The sequence below is a fragment of the Ctenopharyngodon idella genome, chromosome 11 (assembly GCF_019924925.1).
Source record: "Ctenopharyngodon idella isolate HZGC_01 chromosome 11, HZGC01, whole genome shotgun sequence".
Lineage (NCBI taxonomy): Eukaryota > Metazoa > Chordata > Actinopteri > Cypriniformes > Xenocyprididae > Ctenopharyngodon > Ctenopharyngodon idella.
The window spans coordinates 13147925-13164629 of record NC_067230.1 but is presented as its reverse complement, the minus strand read 5'-3'; the positions used below and the strand labels follow the sequence as shown (position 1 = coordinate 13164629).

Here is a 16705-nt window from a genome sequence, read left to right as displayed (position 1 = left end):
ATGATGAACGATAGCCAGGGCTGGAAATAGGGGAGATTCGCTGCAGGGTCTCTAGAGCCCCTTCCACACAGCGATTCCAGAAAATCGTCCGGGATCGTTTGATTTTGGTACAATCACGCTGCCAGGGATTTTCTGGTATCTGTGCGTGCGTTCACACACATCCCGTAAAGATCCCGTAAAGACATGTGACATAATTAGGGGTGTGACGAGACGGGTAGCTCACGAGAACGAGACGAGACAAGATTTTTACACAGTATTTTTAAGAAATCCTCAATGATGAAATACATGACTAGAAAAATAGTCTGCAGGTGCATTTGAAATGATACAGAGCTGGTTACAGCTTATGTAAGAGATGGTTACAACTACACAGCCCAGCCTAAGATAGCTTTCATATTGGGAGATATTTGCATGCATCAGGGAGCCGCTTTCAAAACGCGGGGTATTGAATGAGCGCTCGCGTTTTACTTTCACTTTCGCAATCGTGCCTACTCTGTGAATAGGGATCGGCGGTGCTGAGCACGTATTCTGTAAGATAAGACATTTGTCAGATGCTTAGGCTCTGTTGTGCAGCGAATCCTCCGCCATGGTCTTGTCAGTCATCTCTCGTCACTTAATCTAGTCACGTGATCAGTGAACTCTGATTCCTGCTGCACTACGTACGACTCTGCAGCTCGTGTCGAATGAGCTGGGTGGAATTGAAGCGACCGTTATCCAACTGAATTAAGTGGTTTTTATTTCTATAAAAAGCAAAACACCACTGGAGGTGTAATGTAAACATAGCAGTGACATATTCTATCCTAATTTCACCCTCACACTCCGTCATGGCAATATCACAAGACAGCTTTTCTCCTCGACGAGAAATCTTGTCACATTTTAATCTCACGAGATCTCATGGCATGTGTAATGTCTCTGCAGTGTCTTTAAGTTTGCTTATGATCTACAATTTCTCTCTTGAAAAATCACGCTTGTGCATTTTTTCTGATTTGATCATAAACTAGTGCATCACATACTGTTCCACTAAGCTGGCAAACGATCTCAGCTTCAGTGTCATCACTACGACACACCCCTTAGGGCATTGGTCCTGTCTTCTGTTCACACAGGGTGCATTCTAGGACTGATCTCAGCAATGTTACAAGGTCCCCATCCCGGGATCGATCTGTTTTAAAGCTTCGTTCACACTGCCAGTGACTTTATTGCTGCATGTCGCCAGCAGCTGGAGGTTAAGATCGCTAGTGGGTGATCCCACTACTGGTTGCCTAGTAATGTTTATGAATGACATTCACGGATGTCAGTCCATTGTTGTTGACAGACATCCAATCAGTTTTCTTGTAAGGTTACATTTATTCACTATATGGTTTCATTTGCTGTCATACATATAACACATTTTCAACACAAATGATTTAATATTTAATTTTACAGGTTATTCGATGATTTAAACCCACTTGGAATCCTCACAATCTCAGATACACCTTTCAACGTGTCTTTTTTCGCTGGATGTGTCTGCTCGTGGGCAGAGGCATATCATATAAAATTGGAAAATTACTGACAGCAAGGATCAGTCTTTCCACCATCTTTCCGTCACCGCAGGAGCTGAGAGGAGAAGAATCACATGAGCTCTGCCGTCTTCTCTCATATTGGCTGTCGCTCCTGAAAGTTGCTTTTTATTTGTGTAGAGTTAAACATTTGTCAACTTTGTCACGTCACACGACTCGCTGTTGCCGGAAGTCGCCAGCTTTCCTTTAAATGGGATCATGTGGTTTTGTTGCTGCATGACACTGGGTTTAGACAGAACTGTTAAATAAAGACAGTATACTAATGAAGATGGAGAACAGGAGTTCATGTCTGTCTGTGCTCAGGGTTCTCAGCACTGTTAAAATATAAGTCCTGCTTACAATACTTATCAGCTAAACTGAAAAACTTATTGGTCAGTGCTGATATTTAAAAACCACCAATAAGGCTTTCCAAACAAAGCTGTTATTAGATCTAGATGGTTGTGAAAAGTCACGTTTTTGGAGGAGGGAGGTACATGAGAATCTAGTTTGCATGTGATAATTTTGTTCTTACCACTTTTATTATGGTAATGGAGCATTTCATGCTTTTGAAAGAAACCATTTATTCCATTTCAGATTATCTTACAATTTTTTAGGAATGTTCTTGTGTTTCTTTTAACAAAACTTTCCTACAATATAATTTTTCCTTGGAGTGCTTGTGAAACTAGGAGTCTCCAGTAATCTTGTGGTCTTTTTTCCACAGCTCCGCGTTAGACTCAAAGTCAGGCCTGAGGGTCGCAGTCAAGAAGCTGTCCCGGCCCTTCCAGTCCATCATCCACGCCAAGCGCACATACAGAGAACTGCGGCTGCTGAAACACATGAAACATGAGAATGTAAGAGAGATGTTTTACCTGCGCTTCTGCAGCTCTTTTTTCCACCTTTGTATACAGTATGAATCTTCTTTTGACAGGATTGTGCTTACTGTATTACTAAACTTCTCACAGAATCTCTTTTCCTCATAATCTGTGATTTTCTCTCCTTCCACTTTCATGACTATTAAAGCAACCTCACATGCTCTGCCAGCACAGATCCCAGTGGGGGATTCATCTGTGCGTTATGAAACTCTATTGATCGCTGTCTGCGAACTAATGAGGGAGTGGGGAGAGATTATGCACTATTAAAGGGGACCTATTTTGCTTCTTTTTTCAAGATGTAATATAAGTCTCAGGTGTCCCTAGAATGTGTCTGTGAAGTTTCAGCTCAAAATACCTCACAGATCGTTTATTATAACATGTTGTAAATGCTCATTTTTGAGTGTATGCAAAAACATGCCATTTTCGTGCATGTGCCTTTAAATGCAAATGAGCTGCTGCTCCCCGCCCCCTATCCAGAAAAGCGCTTCCTTCATTCACAGCTCCTGCCTGCATCGGATACTCTGCCAAATACTAACAAAACATCTGCTTGGTTTTGATTATCGTCTATATCGCGATCATGCTCACGGGCATTGCAGTTCATCATAAAAGTTTATTATCTGCATGCATTTTAAAGCTATATCAGTTTAAACTTCTAATTTATCGTTTTCTGAGCGCACACGTTCAAAGAACGCGTTCAGAAAGCTGGCAGTCAGATGGCGCGTCCTGTGAGTATTAAACTAAGTTCTCTTTCACATCTTATTGTGTTTAAACTGTCAAATACACACAAGATTCTCATAAACACAGTCGGTTATGTCTGTGAACGTAAACAGCAGGGACAGAAATCGCATGTGTATATTAGATCTGTGGCACATTTCCTTCAAAAATAAAACTAATCCACTGCGTCTTCAGTGGCTCTGATGTCGGGAGTAAATGAATACTGTTATGTTCACTCTTACTTCCAACAACAAAACACCTAAACTGCTTAAGAGACATTCTTGTCGCTACAGCAGCTCCGGCGTCGAGACAATGGCGGAAAGTGTACAACTCGCTCAGGACGGGGTCTATGCTAATACAGCAGTGTCCATCAGCAGTCGTGGGCGGGGCGGAAAATAAAAACTGCTGGTTCTCAGGGTTCCTACACAGTTTGAAAAAGTATGGAATTTGATTTGACTAATTTTCAGGTCTGGAGTATGGAAAAATATCTGCATTTCCAGACTATTGCCCCTATTTAGTTTTCTATAATAGAAAATTAAGAATTTAATGAAGATAAATTTATCATACAAGAAGCGTGTTTTCATGGCAGCTGTTTAGTGATTCTTCAGTGATTGTCAAACACGACTGAAAGAATTCAAGATGCACTTTTTCATTATGTAAAAATGCAGGTTATAAGCGTTTTGGGTTTCTTCTCACGATATTCTTAGCACCGTATCACAGAGCCTCTAAAAGGACCTTTGCAAAAAATAGAAAATATACAGACTTCCGTGTGCGAACGAGAAACCGTTACATTTAGCATGTAGGACACTGCACACTGAGCAGCACACCATTGTTTGTTGGCCGCCATAGAGTATGCGTTAAAGCAGACCTAGAGCCTTGAAATATGACGTACCCCCCTAACAAAAGCCAAATTTTGAACACTTTTTTACATTACCAGTCTTTTTTATAGAGCCTTGAACTTGGCAAATAGGACAATGCACACAGCTATATTGTGCCATCAGCCCATTTCGTGCCATGATTTCTCCGCCACCACAGAGGATGTGTTAAATCGGACATTAGGCCTTGATATTAGAGGTACTACCCTAAGGAAAGCCAAATTTTGAGCAAATAGATCTGTATTAATTCATGTGCATCCATGCTCTTGTTTTGTTTATTGTAAGATGGCAGTGACGCACAAAGGAAATAGGTTATAGTATATATAAAACTAGAAATTGTAATGTGTGTAAGCACGCAAAAAATTCCCATGCGCATGTGAATTTCTCAAGGGCACAAAAAAGTTTATTTTAGGGATGTTGTCATCAATGAAGAAAAAACCCTGAGAAAATAAAAATATTTACAGATGACTGTACTATGTACCAAATATTAAGCTGCAAATAATGCTGCATGAGCCATTTATGTTAAATATGGTCTGAAAATCTACAGACAGGTTTAGAAATTTGAGTCTGGAAAAGTATGGAATTTTGAAATGGAAAATGTGTAGGAACCCTGTATGAGATTATTGAGGTTTTATAGGGATTTTTATCATCATAGGGTGGTTGTGTACACACACTGCCAACACACATTTGTTCAAACACTACGTAAAAGTGGATTTTGCATAATAGGTCCCATTTAATGTATAAATAGTGCAAAATCATAACGTATAATGTACGTTGTGTTCCACATTTTTTAATTAATATTTGTTTTTTAAAGCGTTTTATGACAGATATCTCTAATTCTTTGTTCAAAATGCCTAGGTCAGAGGTCAAATGTGCATTCAGAAGCTGCTTGTTGTGTTTTTCAGCAGGCATGCAGTAGTTCCAGTGCGATGTGCAGATGTTCTAATTTGCCTGCTGTTGTCAAGGCACTCGCCATGTTTTTGCATAGAAAAAAACGCCCTTAATTTTTTTGCCTTCTGGCCAGAGTCCACGAATCTGTGCTGCCTCTGTTTGAGCGTGGGTGAAACTCTATGCTGGATCACAGCCACCTACTCGCTCTCTATTTCTCTCTCCCTCCCTCCACTTTCCTGCATGCATGCACATTTCGGTTCCTTGGCGTTGTCTGTCTGTCTGTCTTACAGATGTTAATGTTTAATAACACTCAAATCCCTGAACAGATCGGCTCTTCAAACATCAATCACCCTTTTTCATATTGCGACCAGTGGCGGCAACTGGCACACGGCATCCAAGCTGCGAGTTTTGGTTCTTAGCCCATTTTTTTTTTCTCCGTGTGCAGCGAAATATGATCAAAATGAACTACCTGTTTATCAACACTGTCTTTTGCAATGTAGGCTTTTATGAACAACATAAAATACTGTGCTGGACCGAACTTCCTGCCCACTTATTTGACAAAAGACTGTCCCACTTACACAATAACAACATTTTCTCAGTAAATCTGACTGAATCCAGATGATGATGAGCAGTTTATGACATTTTGGGGATTTAGGTACAGTTTCATGCAGATTAATATTTACCATTTGGATATAAGTATGACCCGCCTCCACATGATCATTATGAAATCAATTTACAAGTTTGTAATTAATTCTCAATCACACACTCCTGATAACCTTTTTTTTTATTTTTTTTTTTATATACATTTATTTAAACATTAATTATATATTGTATTTCTTTTTTTAATTATTATTTTTATATTTTGTATAATGTAATTTTATATTATTTTATATTATATAAAATACATAATTTGTATTTACAAATGCACTACCAAGCAAAAGTTTGGGGTCAGTAAGATTTTTGCTTTTTTTGGAAGAAATTAATACTTTTATTCAGCAAAGACACATTAAGTTGGTCAAAAGGTACAGTAAATACATCTATAATATTACAGAATATTTATATTCCAAATAAATGCTGTTTTTTTTATCTTTCTATTAATGAAAGAGTCCTAAAAAATGTCAGTTTCCACAAAAATATTAAGCTGTTTTCAACATTTCATAATAATCATAACTGTTTCTTGGGCACTAAATCAGCATATTAGAATGATTTCTGAAGGATCATGTGACACTGAAGACTGTTAAAATAGAAAACTGAATATATATATTTTTTTAAATATTACCGTTTTAACTGCATTTTTGATCAAATAAATGCAACCTTGGTGAGCAGAAGAGACTTCTTTCTTAACATGTTTTACCTACCTTAAACTTTTGAACAATTGTATAATTAATGGTCGTCACTTTGCCTGAAACACTGACAGCCAGCGAAGGCCAAGTTACACGAATGTTACTGTGAGCAGAAGTGCATCAGCAGTTTAACCAGTATGAAATGCAACTCCTCCTCCTCCTCCTGCAGAGAGAGAGAGATAAATGTGATGCCCACACAAAATATAAATGAGTTTCACAGAGGATGTTCACGAGTGGAAGCATCACATCTCACTCTCTGTGCTGTTTCCTTTGAGGGGAACCGCAATGGGCCGCATGCTTACCAACAGCAAGAAAACAACTTCAGTCATGACAGATGATGAAGTACAGCTTATTTTGTTGTGTAATGTATTTATAATACAACCTCCACTTGAAGTGTACACTCATTGAATAGAGCAAAAACACTTCTTTAAATGATTAAAGAAGTCTTTAAAGGGTTAGTTCACCCAAAAATTCTGTCATTAATTACTCACCCTCATGTCGTTCCACACCCGTGAGGCCTTCGTTTATCTTCGGAACACAAATTAAGATATTTTTGATGAAATCCGAGAGGTTTTTTTTTTATTTTACTTTTTTTTTGTCTCCAATAGAAAGCAACGTAGTTACCACATTCAAGGTCCAGAGAAGTACTAAAGACATCGTTAAAATAGTACATGTGACTACAGTGATTTAACCTTAATGTTATGAAGCAAAGAGAATACTTTTTGTGCGCAAAAAAACAACAACAACAAAAACGACTTTATTTTACAATTTCTTCTCTACTTTGTCATTCTAATATGCTGTTTACGTTGCACCGATTCCATATTTATGTCTGAATGCCGAATCAGTATTGGCCAACGCTGTTCATGTGAGCAGCACAACGGATGTGATGCTGGTGCAGGAGCCGACCAATAATGAGTCGGCGTTCAGACGTAAACGCTGAAACTCTGAACTGCGTTAACTGTGTACGAGACTGACATGGTAGAGACAAAATTGTTGAATAAAGTCGTTATTTTTGTTTTGCTTTTACAAAAAAAAGTGTTCTCGTCTCTTCATAACATTAAGGTTGAACCACTGTAGTCACATGAACTGTTTTAACGATGTCTTTACTACTTTTCTGGACCTTGAATGTGGTCATTTTGTTGCTTTCTATGGGATATAAACCTCTCGGATTTCATCAAAAATATCTTAACTTGTGTTCTGAAGATGAACGAAGGTCTTATGGGTTTGGAACGACATGAGGGTGAGTAATTAATGACAGAAATGTCATTTTTAGGTGAACTAACCCTTTAAGTCCACAGTCTTTATGTGATTTGACCTTAATCTTCTATTGTTGCCCTGATTCAGACTAATTATCTATGACTCTTGTGCTTGTTACAGGTAATTGGGCTTCTAGATGTTTTCTCGCCCGCTACCAGTCTAGAAGAATTCAATGACGTGTGAGTATTTGGTTCATTTCTACACGGTGGCCTCATTTGTACCTGATGAGGATTTAATATGAACCTTTTTCATCCTATCAGGCACATTTCAGGCCACCTTGCGTGTATCTGTGAGTACTTGCCATCACGCCACTTCTGAAACATGCAAAAACAGTTTTGCAATTCATCGCAGGCTCTTCAGAATATAGTTGTCAACTTCTTTGAGTTCATCCCTGCATCCAGAATATCGACTCTTTCTCTCTCCTCTGTGCTTGTTTCTAGGAAAAGTTAAAGGGCATGTTCTGTGTGGCATTATGGGTTGCATGTCTGTGGATTCTGAGCCATACAGAGAAAAAGAATAACAGAGTACAAAGTGGCACACTGCAGTAATTATTCAGGCGTAGCTGCCACACCTCAGTTGTGTGCGGCCCCGTCTAATTACTCCATGTGTAGGTGACTCCACTGCACAACCCTGCATTGCTCAATAAAAGCTTAATTAGATGTAGCCCTGATGATGCGGTGTGCCCGCTGTGTGTCGAAGGGCCTGTTAAATCCAGTACTTTGCATCCAGTTGTCAAAGCGATAATCAGAAGGCAGCACCGGTTACTTCCTGTCGAGTTCTGCTCCAGGAGGGGAAAAGAACATCGTGGCTGTGCACGTGTTGGGAATATCCCTTGTTACCATGGCAACACGGCTTCATCCGCTCAGCATAATTTCCTCGTGGCACACAGGCAATAACCTGCAAACTGTTATTGCCTCATATAGTTTCCTCTAAAAATAATATACACAAAAGAATAATCGCTCATCCAGGGAATAGTTAGAAGTTGATTGCCTTGGCAAGAGTTTCATATGAGATGTCGCAATTATGGAATTTTGGCTAATTAATTGTCATACTAATAATTACAATGAATGTGTCACTTGTTTTGTACACTGTAAACCTGGATAAGTTCTACTAACTAAAAAATTTGAGGCAACTGATTGTCTCTATCTTTGTAAGTTTGCAAACTAAATATCATCAGTAAACATAGCTAGTTTTTTTTTTTTGAAAAACTAAATTACAAACAAACATTAATTTAAATCAATTTAAATATATATTTAGTGTTTTGTTCATCTTAATTTAATGCAACTCAAAGTTTTAAGTACACTGTAAACCCGAATAAGTTGGCAAAACTCAAAAAAATTGAGGCAATCAGTTAAATAAGCAGAACTGGCAGATTTTTATTTTGTACTACTCATACATTTTAATTGTTCTTAACTTGAAATGTTTGATTACGCTCATTCATTTTACTTAAAATTACCAGGTAACCCCAATGTAAACATTTTTATTAGTGTAAAATTAGCTACCTATAACAAGCTAACTCAGAAAATTCTAACTTGCTAATTTGCTGACATGACGGGCATGAGTGCAGCAGTGTAAAGCATTTAACATACTTGCTCTCAAACCAAGCCGCATGTGCCACTTGTCACCATGATGTTAACTCTCCAAAAACCCACATTAACAGAAACTCTTCTAGCATAACAAAACATTAATCGCTACTAAATCTCCCACTTAACATTAATCTTGCACAAAAAAACATTATATAACACTTAATTTTAGCATTTACTCTCCCTTTCGAGTGCAATGGGCAAAGCATGCTGGGAAATAGAAATCCCAGCCCAGTTTCAGTTAAACTTAAGTTCATCTAAATTAAAAGAAATAAGTTCATAAAACTCCAAACAATGAAACAGTTCAGTTTACTTAAATATACTAGTTCTGTGAACTTGAAAGAAAAAGAAAGTGCTAAATACTCATAAAAGTTAATTTGACTGAACTAATTTGATTAATTTAAGTTTGTCCTACTCAAACTAATTATTTTATTTTGAGCATTAGAGTTTACAGTGGCTTAATGCACACATATACCTTTGTTAACATGTATAATCTTGGGTTAGAATATAATGATTAATTATCATTAGTTATTAATAAAAATAATGATTATGAATCATACAAGTAATCATTATTATTATTGTAAATATTACATTTTTCATTTGATTTACTCCACTTTTCACTCATGATGGAGCTCAAACTGAATATTATATGATAATTTAATAATTTAAATAATAGATTACTCATAACTCACTATTAACTCATATAACTCACTGCTGCATTTCTGTTCAGTTGTCTTTTAGCTAGAGCTGCATAATTAATCGTAAAAAGATTGCGGTATCGATTCAAACACCCACACAATCTCATTCCTGAATGACAAACATTTGGCCATGTCTATTTAACCGAAACATTCAAATGTGTGTTTGCGCTGCCGCTACAAATATTCAAATGATCACAGCAGTACTAGGATAAAAGTTTATAGTTCGGATATAAACACTGATGTCTACAGTAAGTTTTACTCACCCTCAAGCCATCCTAGGTGTATATGACTTTCTTCTTTTTGATGAACATAATCACAGAAATATTAATAAATATCCTGACGCATCTGAGCTTTATAATGGCAGTGATAGGGATCAATGAGTATGAGCTAAAGAAAGTGCTTCTATCCACATCCATCCATCATAAATATGTACTCCACACGGCTCCGGGGGGTTAATAAAGGCCTTCTGAATTGAAGCGATATGTTTTTGTAAAAAAAAAAATATCCATACAGTTAATGCGAATAATGGGAGATGGAAACGCATTTTCCAAATAAATTCTGACATAGCGAACATTAAAACCCACTTGACTAATCGGCTGTTTTCCGCTGATGGTGTTGTAACAGACTTTTTTTATTCTGTTATGATGCATTAATTCAGGATGTACTGGCGCTCGTTGTATATGTGTGTGTCCAATGCATTTTCCCCTCAGGGCTTGCCGTAGATAGGCAAGTGTTTAGGCGAACCCTTCACAAACACTCGGTCACAATATGCTCAAACAACTTGATGGAAACGCACCTAATTCGCATTTATCTTTTAACTTTGAAAAGATTTGCTTCACGTTTTGATGGAAACCCAATTAGTGTGAAACATGGAACAAGACAATCCTGGGTGTAACACCCATGGCCTGGCTTGTATAGAAAACATTGCATGTCCAATGTAAAATCTGGGTCACTGATGCAAAGACACCAGAACATAGATGCATTGAAGCTAATCGACATAAAAGTCCCATTTTAATCTCAGGGGTTCTTTAAGGACTGTACTTGTACATGTCCCATGTGCTGTCCAAATGTTGAGCTCAGTCTCAGTACAGTTCATTTATGTCGGGTGAGAGCCATCTGAGGTCACGACTGCAGGGAGAGAGGAAGAAGCGCACAGTGAGTTTCCCTGGAACAAGAGCACCAGTGTGAGTTGTGTTTGGCTGCAAGGAGAGTGGGAACAGGAGCTAGGACTTCTACACACATACACTGGAGGAAGGGCCTCACTGTGCTCTTTATCTGCATCGAACGCTTGCACAAGATGCATGGAAACAAGAGCTAAGAATACTATAATATACTCCTATAAATACCCGTCCCCAAAATCTCATCGAGAATGAGTGTGAGAGCAGAGCTCGGGGCAAGAGGGAGGAGCATGTTTGGCAAGAGATATTTCTGAACCACATGTATCCATATACTAGAGTATCTGCTATGCAAAGCTCTCTGCAGAAGTGTTCGCCATTAATGGAAGACATTTTCACTACAGTCAGGTTGTTTCTCCCGATGTGCTTACTTCGAGTGTCACGAGAGTGCAGAGCAGCAAAGCGATCATGCTTGTTAAGGTTAATGATAGGGCTCATGGCCGGGTCAAATGAGTGCCTCTTGGATTGCTTTCACAATTCAGCAGAGCTTTCAACAGGCAACCCTGAGCCCAGCTGGCTCCGCACCAGACGCATTCCGCTCTTCCCCTCTGTGTCGGAACAAGCTGATTGGTTGTGCTGGATGTCGATCTTGACAAATCCCTACCCCTTTTTCCCTTTAGATGCTGGTTGGTTGTTCTAAGTCAATGCTGTACAAATGTAATGTTTATTTTCCAGTTGTGTGGTTATAATAGTGTTGTCAAAAAATGTATATTTCAATATGCATCAATACTGAAATATCTAAAACGGTTCCAATACTCCTTTTCTGCAGTATCGATACACTGATAGCAGCTGCGCATTCTCACTCTCTCTTCACTCCGACAGCGAATTGACACACCTGTCTCCTCTCACTCACTTGTCTCATTTGCTTCGGGTGAATAGTGCTTGTATTGCACATAATTTTAGCCATTCCCGCAGGTTTCATGCTCACATCAAAAGCGTGCACACCACTGATCTATGTAAGTGGCGTTCTCATAAAGCCGCCTCTCAAACAGCTCGCGAGTACCAAATTGAGCTTTTTTTCGTGGCTTATTGCGCTTAAATGGGCAATTATGCATAAATTATGTCAAAATGCCGGTCTTGCTGAGTATTCAGGTAAATACAGTCAGTTTTGGAACGTAAATAGATGAGAGAAAACGCATGTTGTGTAACAGTATATTGGATCTGTGCATTAGCTCTTAAAGCGATAGCTAACCCAAAAAAATAAATTCTGTCATCATTTACTCATCCTCAAGTTGTTCCAAACCTTTGAGTTTCTTTCTTCTGCTGAACACAAAAGAAGATATTTTGAAGAATGTTGGTAGCCAGACAATTTCTGGTTCCCATTGACTCCCATAGTATTTTTTTTTTTTTCCTACTGTGGAAGTCAGTACATCATTTGGTTACCAACATTCTTCAAAATATCTTCTTTTGTGTCCAGCAGAAGAAAGAAACTTTTTGTAAATGTAGTTCAACGATTTACATAAAGCTCCCTGTGCTGTGTGTAAGCTATTACAACAAAATTACCAAAACTTATGAGATAATGGCTGCATCCGAAAACCTAGGCAGCTGACTTGCTGCCTTATCAGGCAATGTCTTGTAAGGCAGGGTTTGTGCATGAAGGCACCTCACGAAACTGATTTCAGACAGACTTCTGAGGCAGCGTAACAGTTGAATGATCTACAGCAAAATAGTTCGAGCTTTGGTGAGAACTAAACAAATATTTCATTACTACAGTAGCAATTTCTCGCTAGAAATGAGATCATACTTGGAAAATGTTGGTCAGAAACATACATTTACACACACACACTGACCAGCAAACGCAACTTTCGGATGGCATCTTTATTTTTCTAGCTCAACTGACACAGAATGGAACGCACAGGATTATGGGATATCAAAGAAAATGTATCCTCCGAAGGCAGCATTTTCCAGTTTTCAGACGCAGCCTCTGCCATATATACAGCCATACAGATAATTTGTTAGTTTTTCCCATGGTATTGAAAATGGTATCGAATATCGATATTTTTCAAGGTGTCGTATCGAAGGTCATAGGTTGATTGAGTGTGAAAACTGGAAAAAGATTAAATTCAGTTGTCTTTTAGCTAGAGCTGCATGATTAATCATAAAAATTCCTAAATGACAACCATTTGGCCATGTCTATTTAAGCTTTGGCAAAATCACACCGGAATATTCAAATCTGCATTGGCGTTGCCTCTGAGCCAAAAAAAGCAGTTTGGCTATCTAGGTATGAAACAGCTTCACAAACATATTTGTTTGTTACAAATATGACCAAAGTCAAATATTGCATTGTTACAAATATGCAAATGATGGGATAAAAGTTTATAGTTCGGATATAAGCACTGATATATATGGTAGCGATCGGAATAGAGCAAGTCACCTTTTGAAAGTAACTAGGCGTGTCAAATAATAATTGCATTGATTACATCGTTACACCAGTAGGTGGTGACAAAATGTTTGTCATTGAAACATTCATTCAAGAGATTCGTTCAGAAACACTTATTCATACAGTAATGAAACAAGTGAAGTCTTTATGAGTGAGTCATTGAATCATTCATTCAAACAAACAGATTTTTTTTAAATAATTCTTTAAGTTTAATTAAATATTTTAAATAGACTGCAGCAATTAACATTTAGTCAGAACTTCTAGTAAATAACGTATTATTTTGTTTAGTTGTCTGTTCAGAATCGTGGGAGAATCGTGATCTCTGTTTGAAAGAAACAAAATTGTTATTCTCAATTTATCCAGAATGCTGAAGAAGTTAATTTGAACTAGGGCTGCAGGATATATTAAAATAAAATATATATTGTGATATGGCTGTGATTATCAAATGAATTGTTCAAAACCGTGTGAATGTGGCCTATGAAAACTCAACTGAATTAGAAACTGTTTTCACTTTATGGTTACTGAAAGAGGTTGGAGTTGATTGTTGGAAAAAGCAAACCCAAGTATGTACACTCAAATTTTTCAAGTTTTTCCCAAATTGTTCAGTCAGGGATTTTGCACTCAAAGTCCTCAGAGTAAAAATAATATTTCTGTGTTTCCCGCAATAAACAACCCATGTCATCTTGTGAAAATTCATGTGTCTTTTCACAGCATAATATGTATCACAGTAAAATTGTCGTGCAGCCCTAATCCGCACTCCTCCTTAGTCTTCAGTGTCATGATCTGTGAAGATGCTGTGTCATGATGACTGTGTTTTAATAGGTATCTGGTGACTCACCTGATGGGAGCAGACCTCAACAATATTGTCAAGTGCCAGAAGCTGACAGATGACCACGTCCAGTTCCTCATTTATCAAATCCTACGAGGATTAAAGGTTAGGCCCCTCTTACTTTGCCGTAATTGCTCAGTGTAATAGGAGCTTAAAGGAATATTCTGGGTTATTGACAGTATCTGTGGCAAACCATTGGGTACTGTACTGTTTATTCTGTGGGATATCCATGGCATGATTTAAAAAGAAAAAATCTCAATAGTGTGGTAGACAGACACTTAAAGTAGAGACAGCTATATTGACTATAATGGGAATGATGTTTTGATTTGTTGTGTTACAGTTACCAAGCATTGCAACTTCACACATAATATTCTTATATAGTACTTCCACACATTATATAGAGATATAAGATCTGTCTATACATTGTGACTGTTGTTTTCCTTTAACTCTGCTGTTTAACATCCTAGTGGACAATTGCTATAATTCACTCTCTCTAAAGTTATTTTAAATGATAACCGTGTAAGGTTTATAATACTTCAAGACTATGAAGGACTATTGATGTAAAGTGTGCTTCACTCAGATGTTTAGCCTGCAGGTACTGTAATTGCTTCTCATTGATCTCTATATTTGCTTAAAGTGAATTCATCTGTTTTATCTTTTCTTCCCACAGTACATTCACTCAGCAGACATCATCCACAGAGTGAGTAGACCACATTTTCTGTCCATAATGCCATTTATTTATGGGTGTGTGTATATATTATATGTACATTATATTAAACTGATCAAAAGGGACAGTAAAGATATTTATAGTGTTACAGATTGATGCTGTTCTTTCTGTTAACTTTGTACTCCTCATATGATCCTGAAAAAAAAAAAAACAATGATCACTGTTTCCACAAAAATTGATAATAATCAGAAATGTTTCTTGAGCAGCAAATCAGCATATTATAATGATTTCTTAAGGATCATGTGACACTGAAGACTGGAGTAATGATGCTGAAAATTCAGCTTTGATCACAGGAATAAATTACATTTTACAATATATTACAATACAAAACAGTTATTTTAAATATTGCTCAGTATTGCTGTTTTTACTATGTTTTTGATCAAATATATGCAGCCTTGGTGAGCGTAAGAGACATTTAAACATTAAAATACCTTACCAACCCCAAACTTGTATGTATGTATGTGTGTGTGTGTATATATATATATATATATATATATATTAAAAAAATTATACACAAACACACACAATTCAGAATTTCATTTTTTCAGGTACTGGCTGAATCACTGAATTATTAATATGTTTAAGGATGGGAAGGTAGTGAGAATGTTAAACCGGTTTAATTCAAACATACAGCTGTCTGTACGGATATGAGTTTTTCTCATTAGTACGGAACGTAAGTTTTATTGCAGGCTTGCAGAGGTAAACTGATTTGGTTTTAGGGCTTCATCTGCACCACTGCTTGTGTAAACACCTTTATGGTTTATAATTAAAGTTTTTTTTTTCCTGTCGTGGCCTGATTTTAGCTCCCAGGATGATGTTTATTAGTGCATGAGAGCTTAGTAAAACATGATGCAAATTCAAGTGATTCTCACTTATTCAATCTATCTGCTCACCTTTTTCTATCGTACAGGATCTTAAACCCAGTAACTTGGCTGTAAATGAAGACTGTGAACTTAAGGTGAGAGTGTGCTCTGTTTGCCAAGATCTCTGCCATCATCTGATGCTTTTTCCACTGTCACATCTGTTATTATTCTGTCATTATTATCCTCTGTTGACCAACAGTGGGTTTATAGTCGGGCAAACACTGAGGCACTCAGGGTAATATGAGCGGTGATAAGTCTAGTTTATGACTAATGCTTATTCTAATATCTGTGCTCAGATTTTGGACTTTGGTCTGGCCCGGCTGACTGACGATGAGATGACGGGATATGTTGCCACCCGATGGTACCGTGCCCCAGAGATCATGCTCAACTGGATGCACTACAACATGACAGGTTAGGATTACCCAGAATCCTTGCTTGTGTATTGATGAATAAAATATAATTCATTACATTTTGTAACTGAAGACAACATGAAACTACATTCACAACTCATTTAACTTTCATGTTGTGTATTATTTCTGGCTGAAACAGAATATTCAGCTGGACATAATGGTGTTGAGATGGGATTGATATCATCTATAAGAATTTGATTGATTTGATTGTTTAAAAGCGGGCAATGGTTAATATAATTTTCCCCCGCCCACTTAATTAGCAAAAATGCCTATACTTGGTATTTTAGTTTTTTTTTTTTTTTTTTTTTTATTTCTCTTTATTGGTTAAATTCTTGATTCATATTGGTTGACACACACATTTATTAAGTTTCTTCACAGCTGGGAAGCATTTCCACATTTGTGGATTGTATTACAGTTACAGATCACCTCTTTACCCTCTTTTTGAGTAGTTAAAAGGTTAAGTTTGGGTTAATGGGTTTTGTTTGGGATGAAAACCTAAAATGTTTCCTAAAAGACTTTCAAATCACATGAGCCAATATTTTATTCACAATAGAAC

The 16705-nt window shown here is 37.4% G+C and overlaps 1 protein-coding gene across 2 annotated transcripts in view; it reads left to right on the top strand.

Annotated features, from left to right (window-relative positions):
* The window catches only part of mapk14b (mitogen-activated protein kinase 14b), a 39016-nt gene that overhangs the window by 9291 nt on the left and 13020 nt on the right, over positions 1 to 16705 (top strand). For both annotated transcript variants that reach the window (XM_051912082.1, XM_051912083.1), the window contains exons 2-7: positions 2254 to 2383; positions 7605 to 7663; positions 14143 to 14254; positions 14820 to 14849; positions 15787 to 15834; positions 16036 to 16150. In XM_051912082.1, coding sequence (XP_051768042.1) covers positions 2254 to 2383; positions 7605 to 7663; positions 14143 to 14254; positions 14820 to 14849; positions 15787 to 15834; positions 16036 to 16150 — 494 coding nt within the window. The remainder of the gene's footprint in view (positions 1 to 2253; positions 2384 to 7604; positions 7664 to 14142; positions 14255 to 14819; positions 14850 to 15786; positions 15835 to 16035; positions 16151 to 16705) is intronic.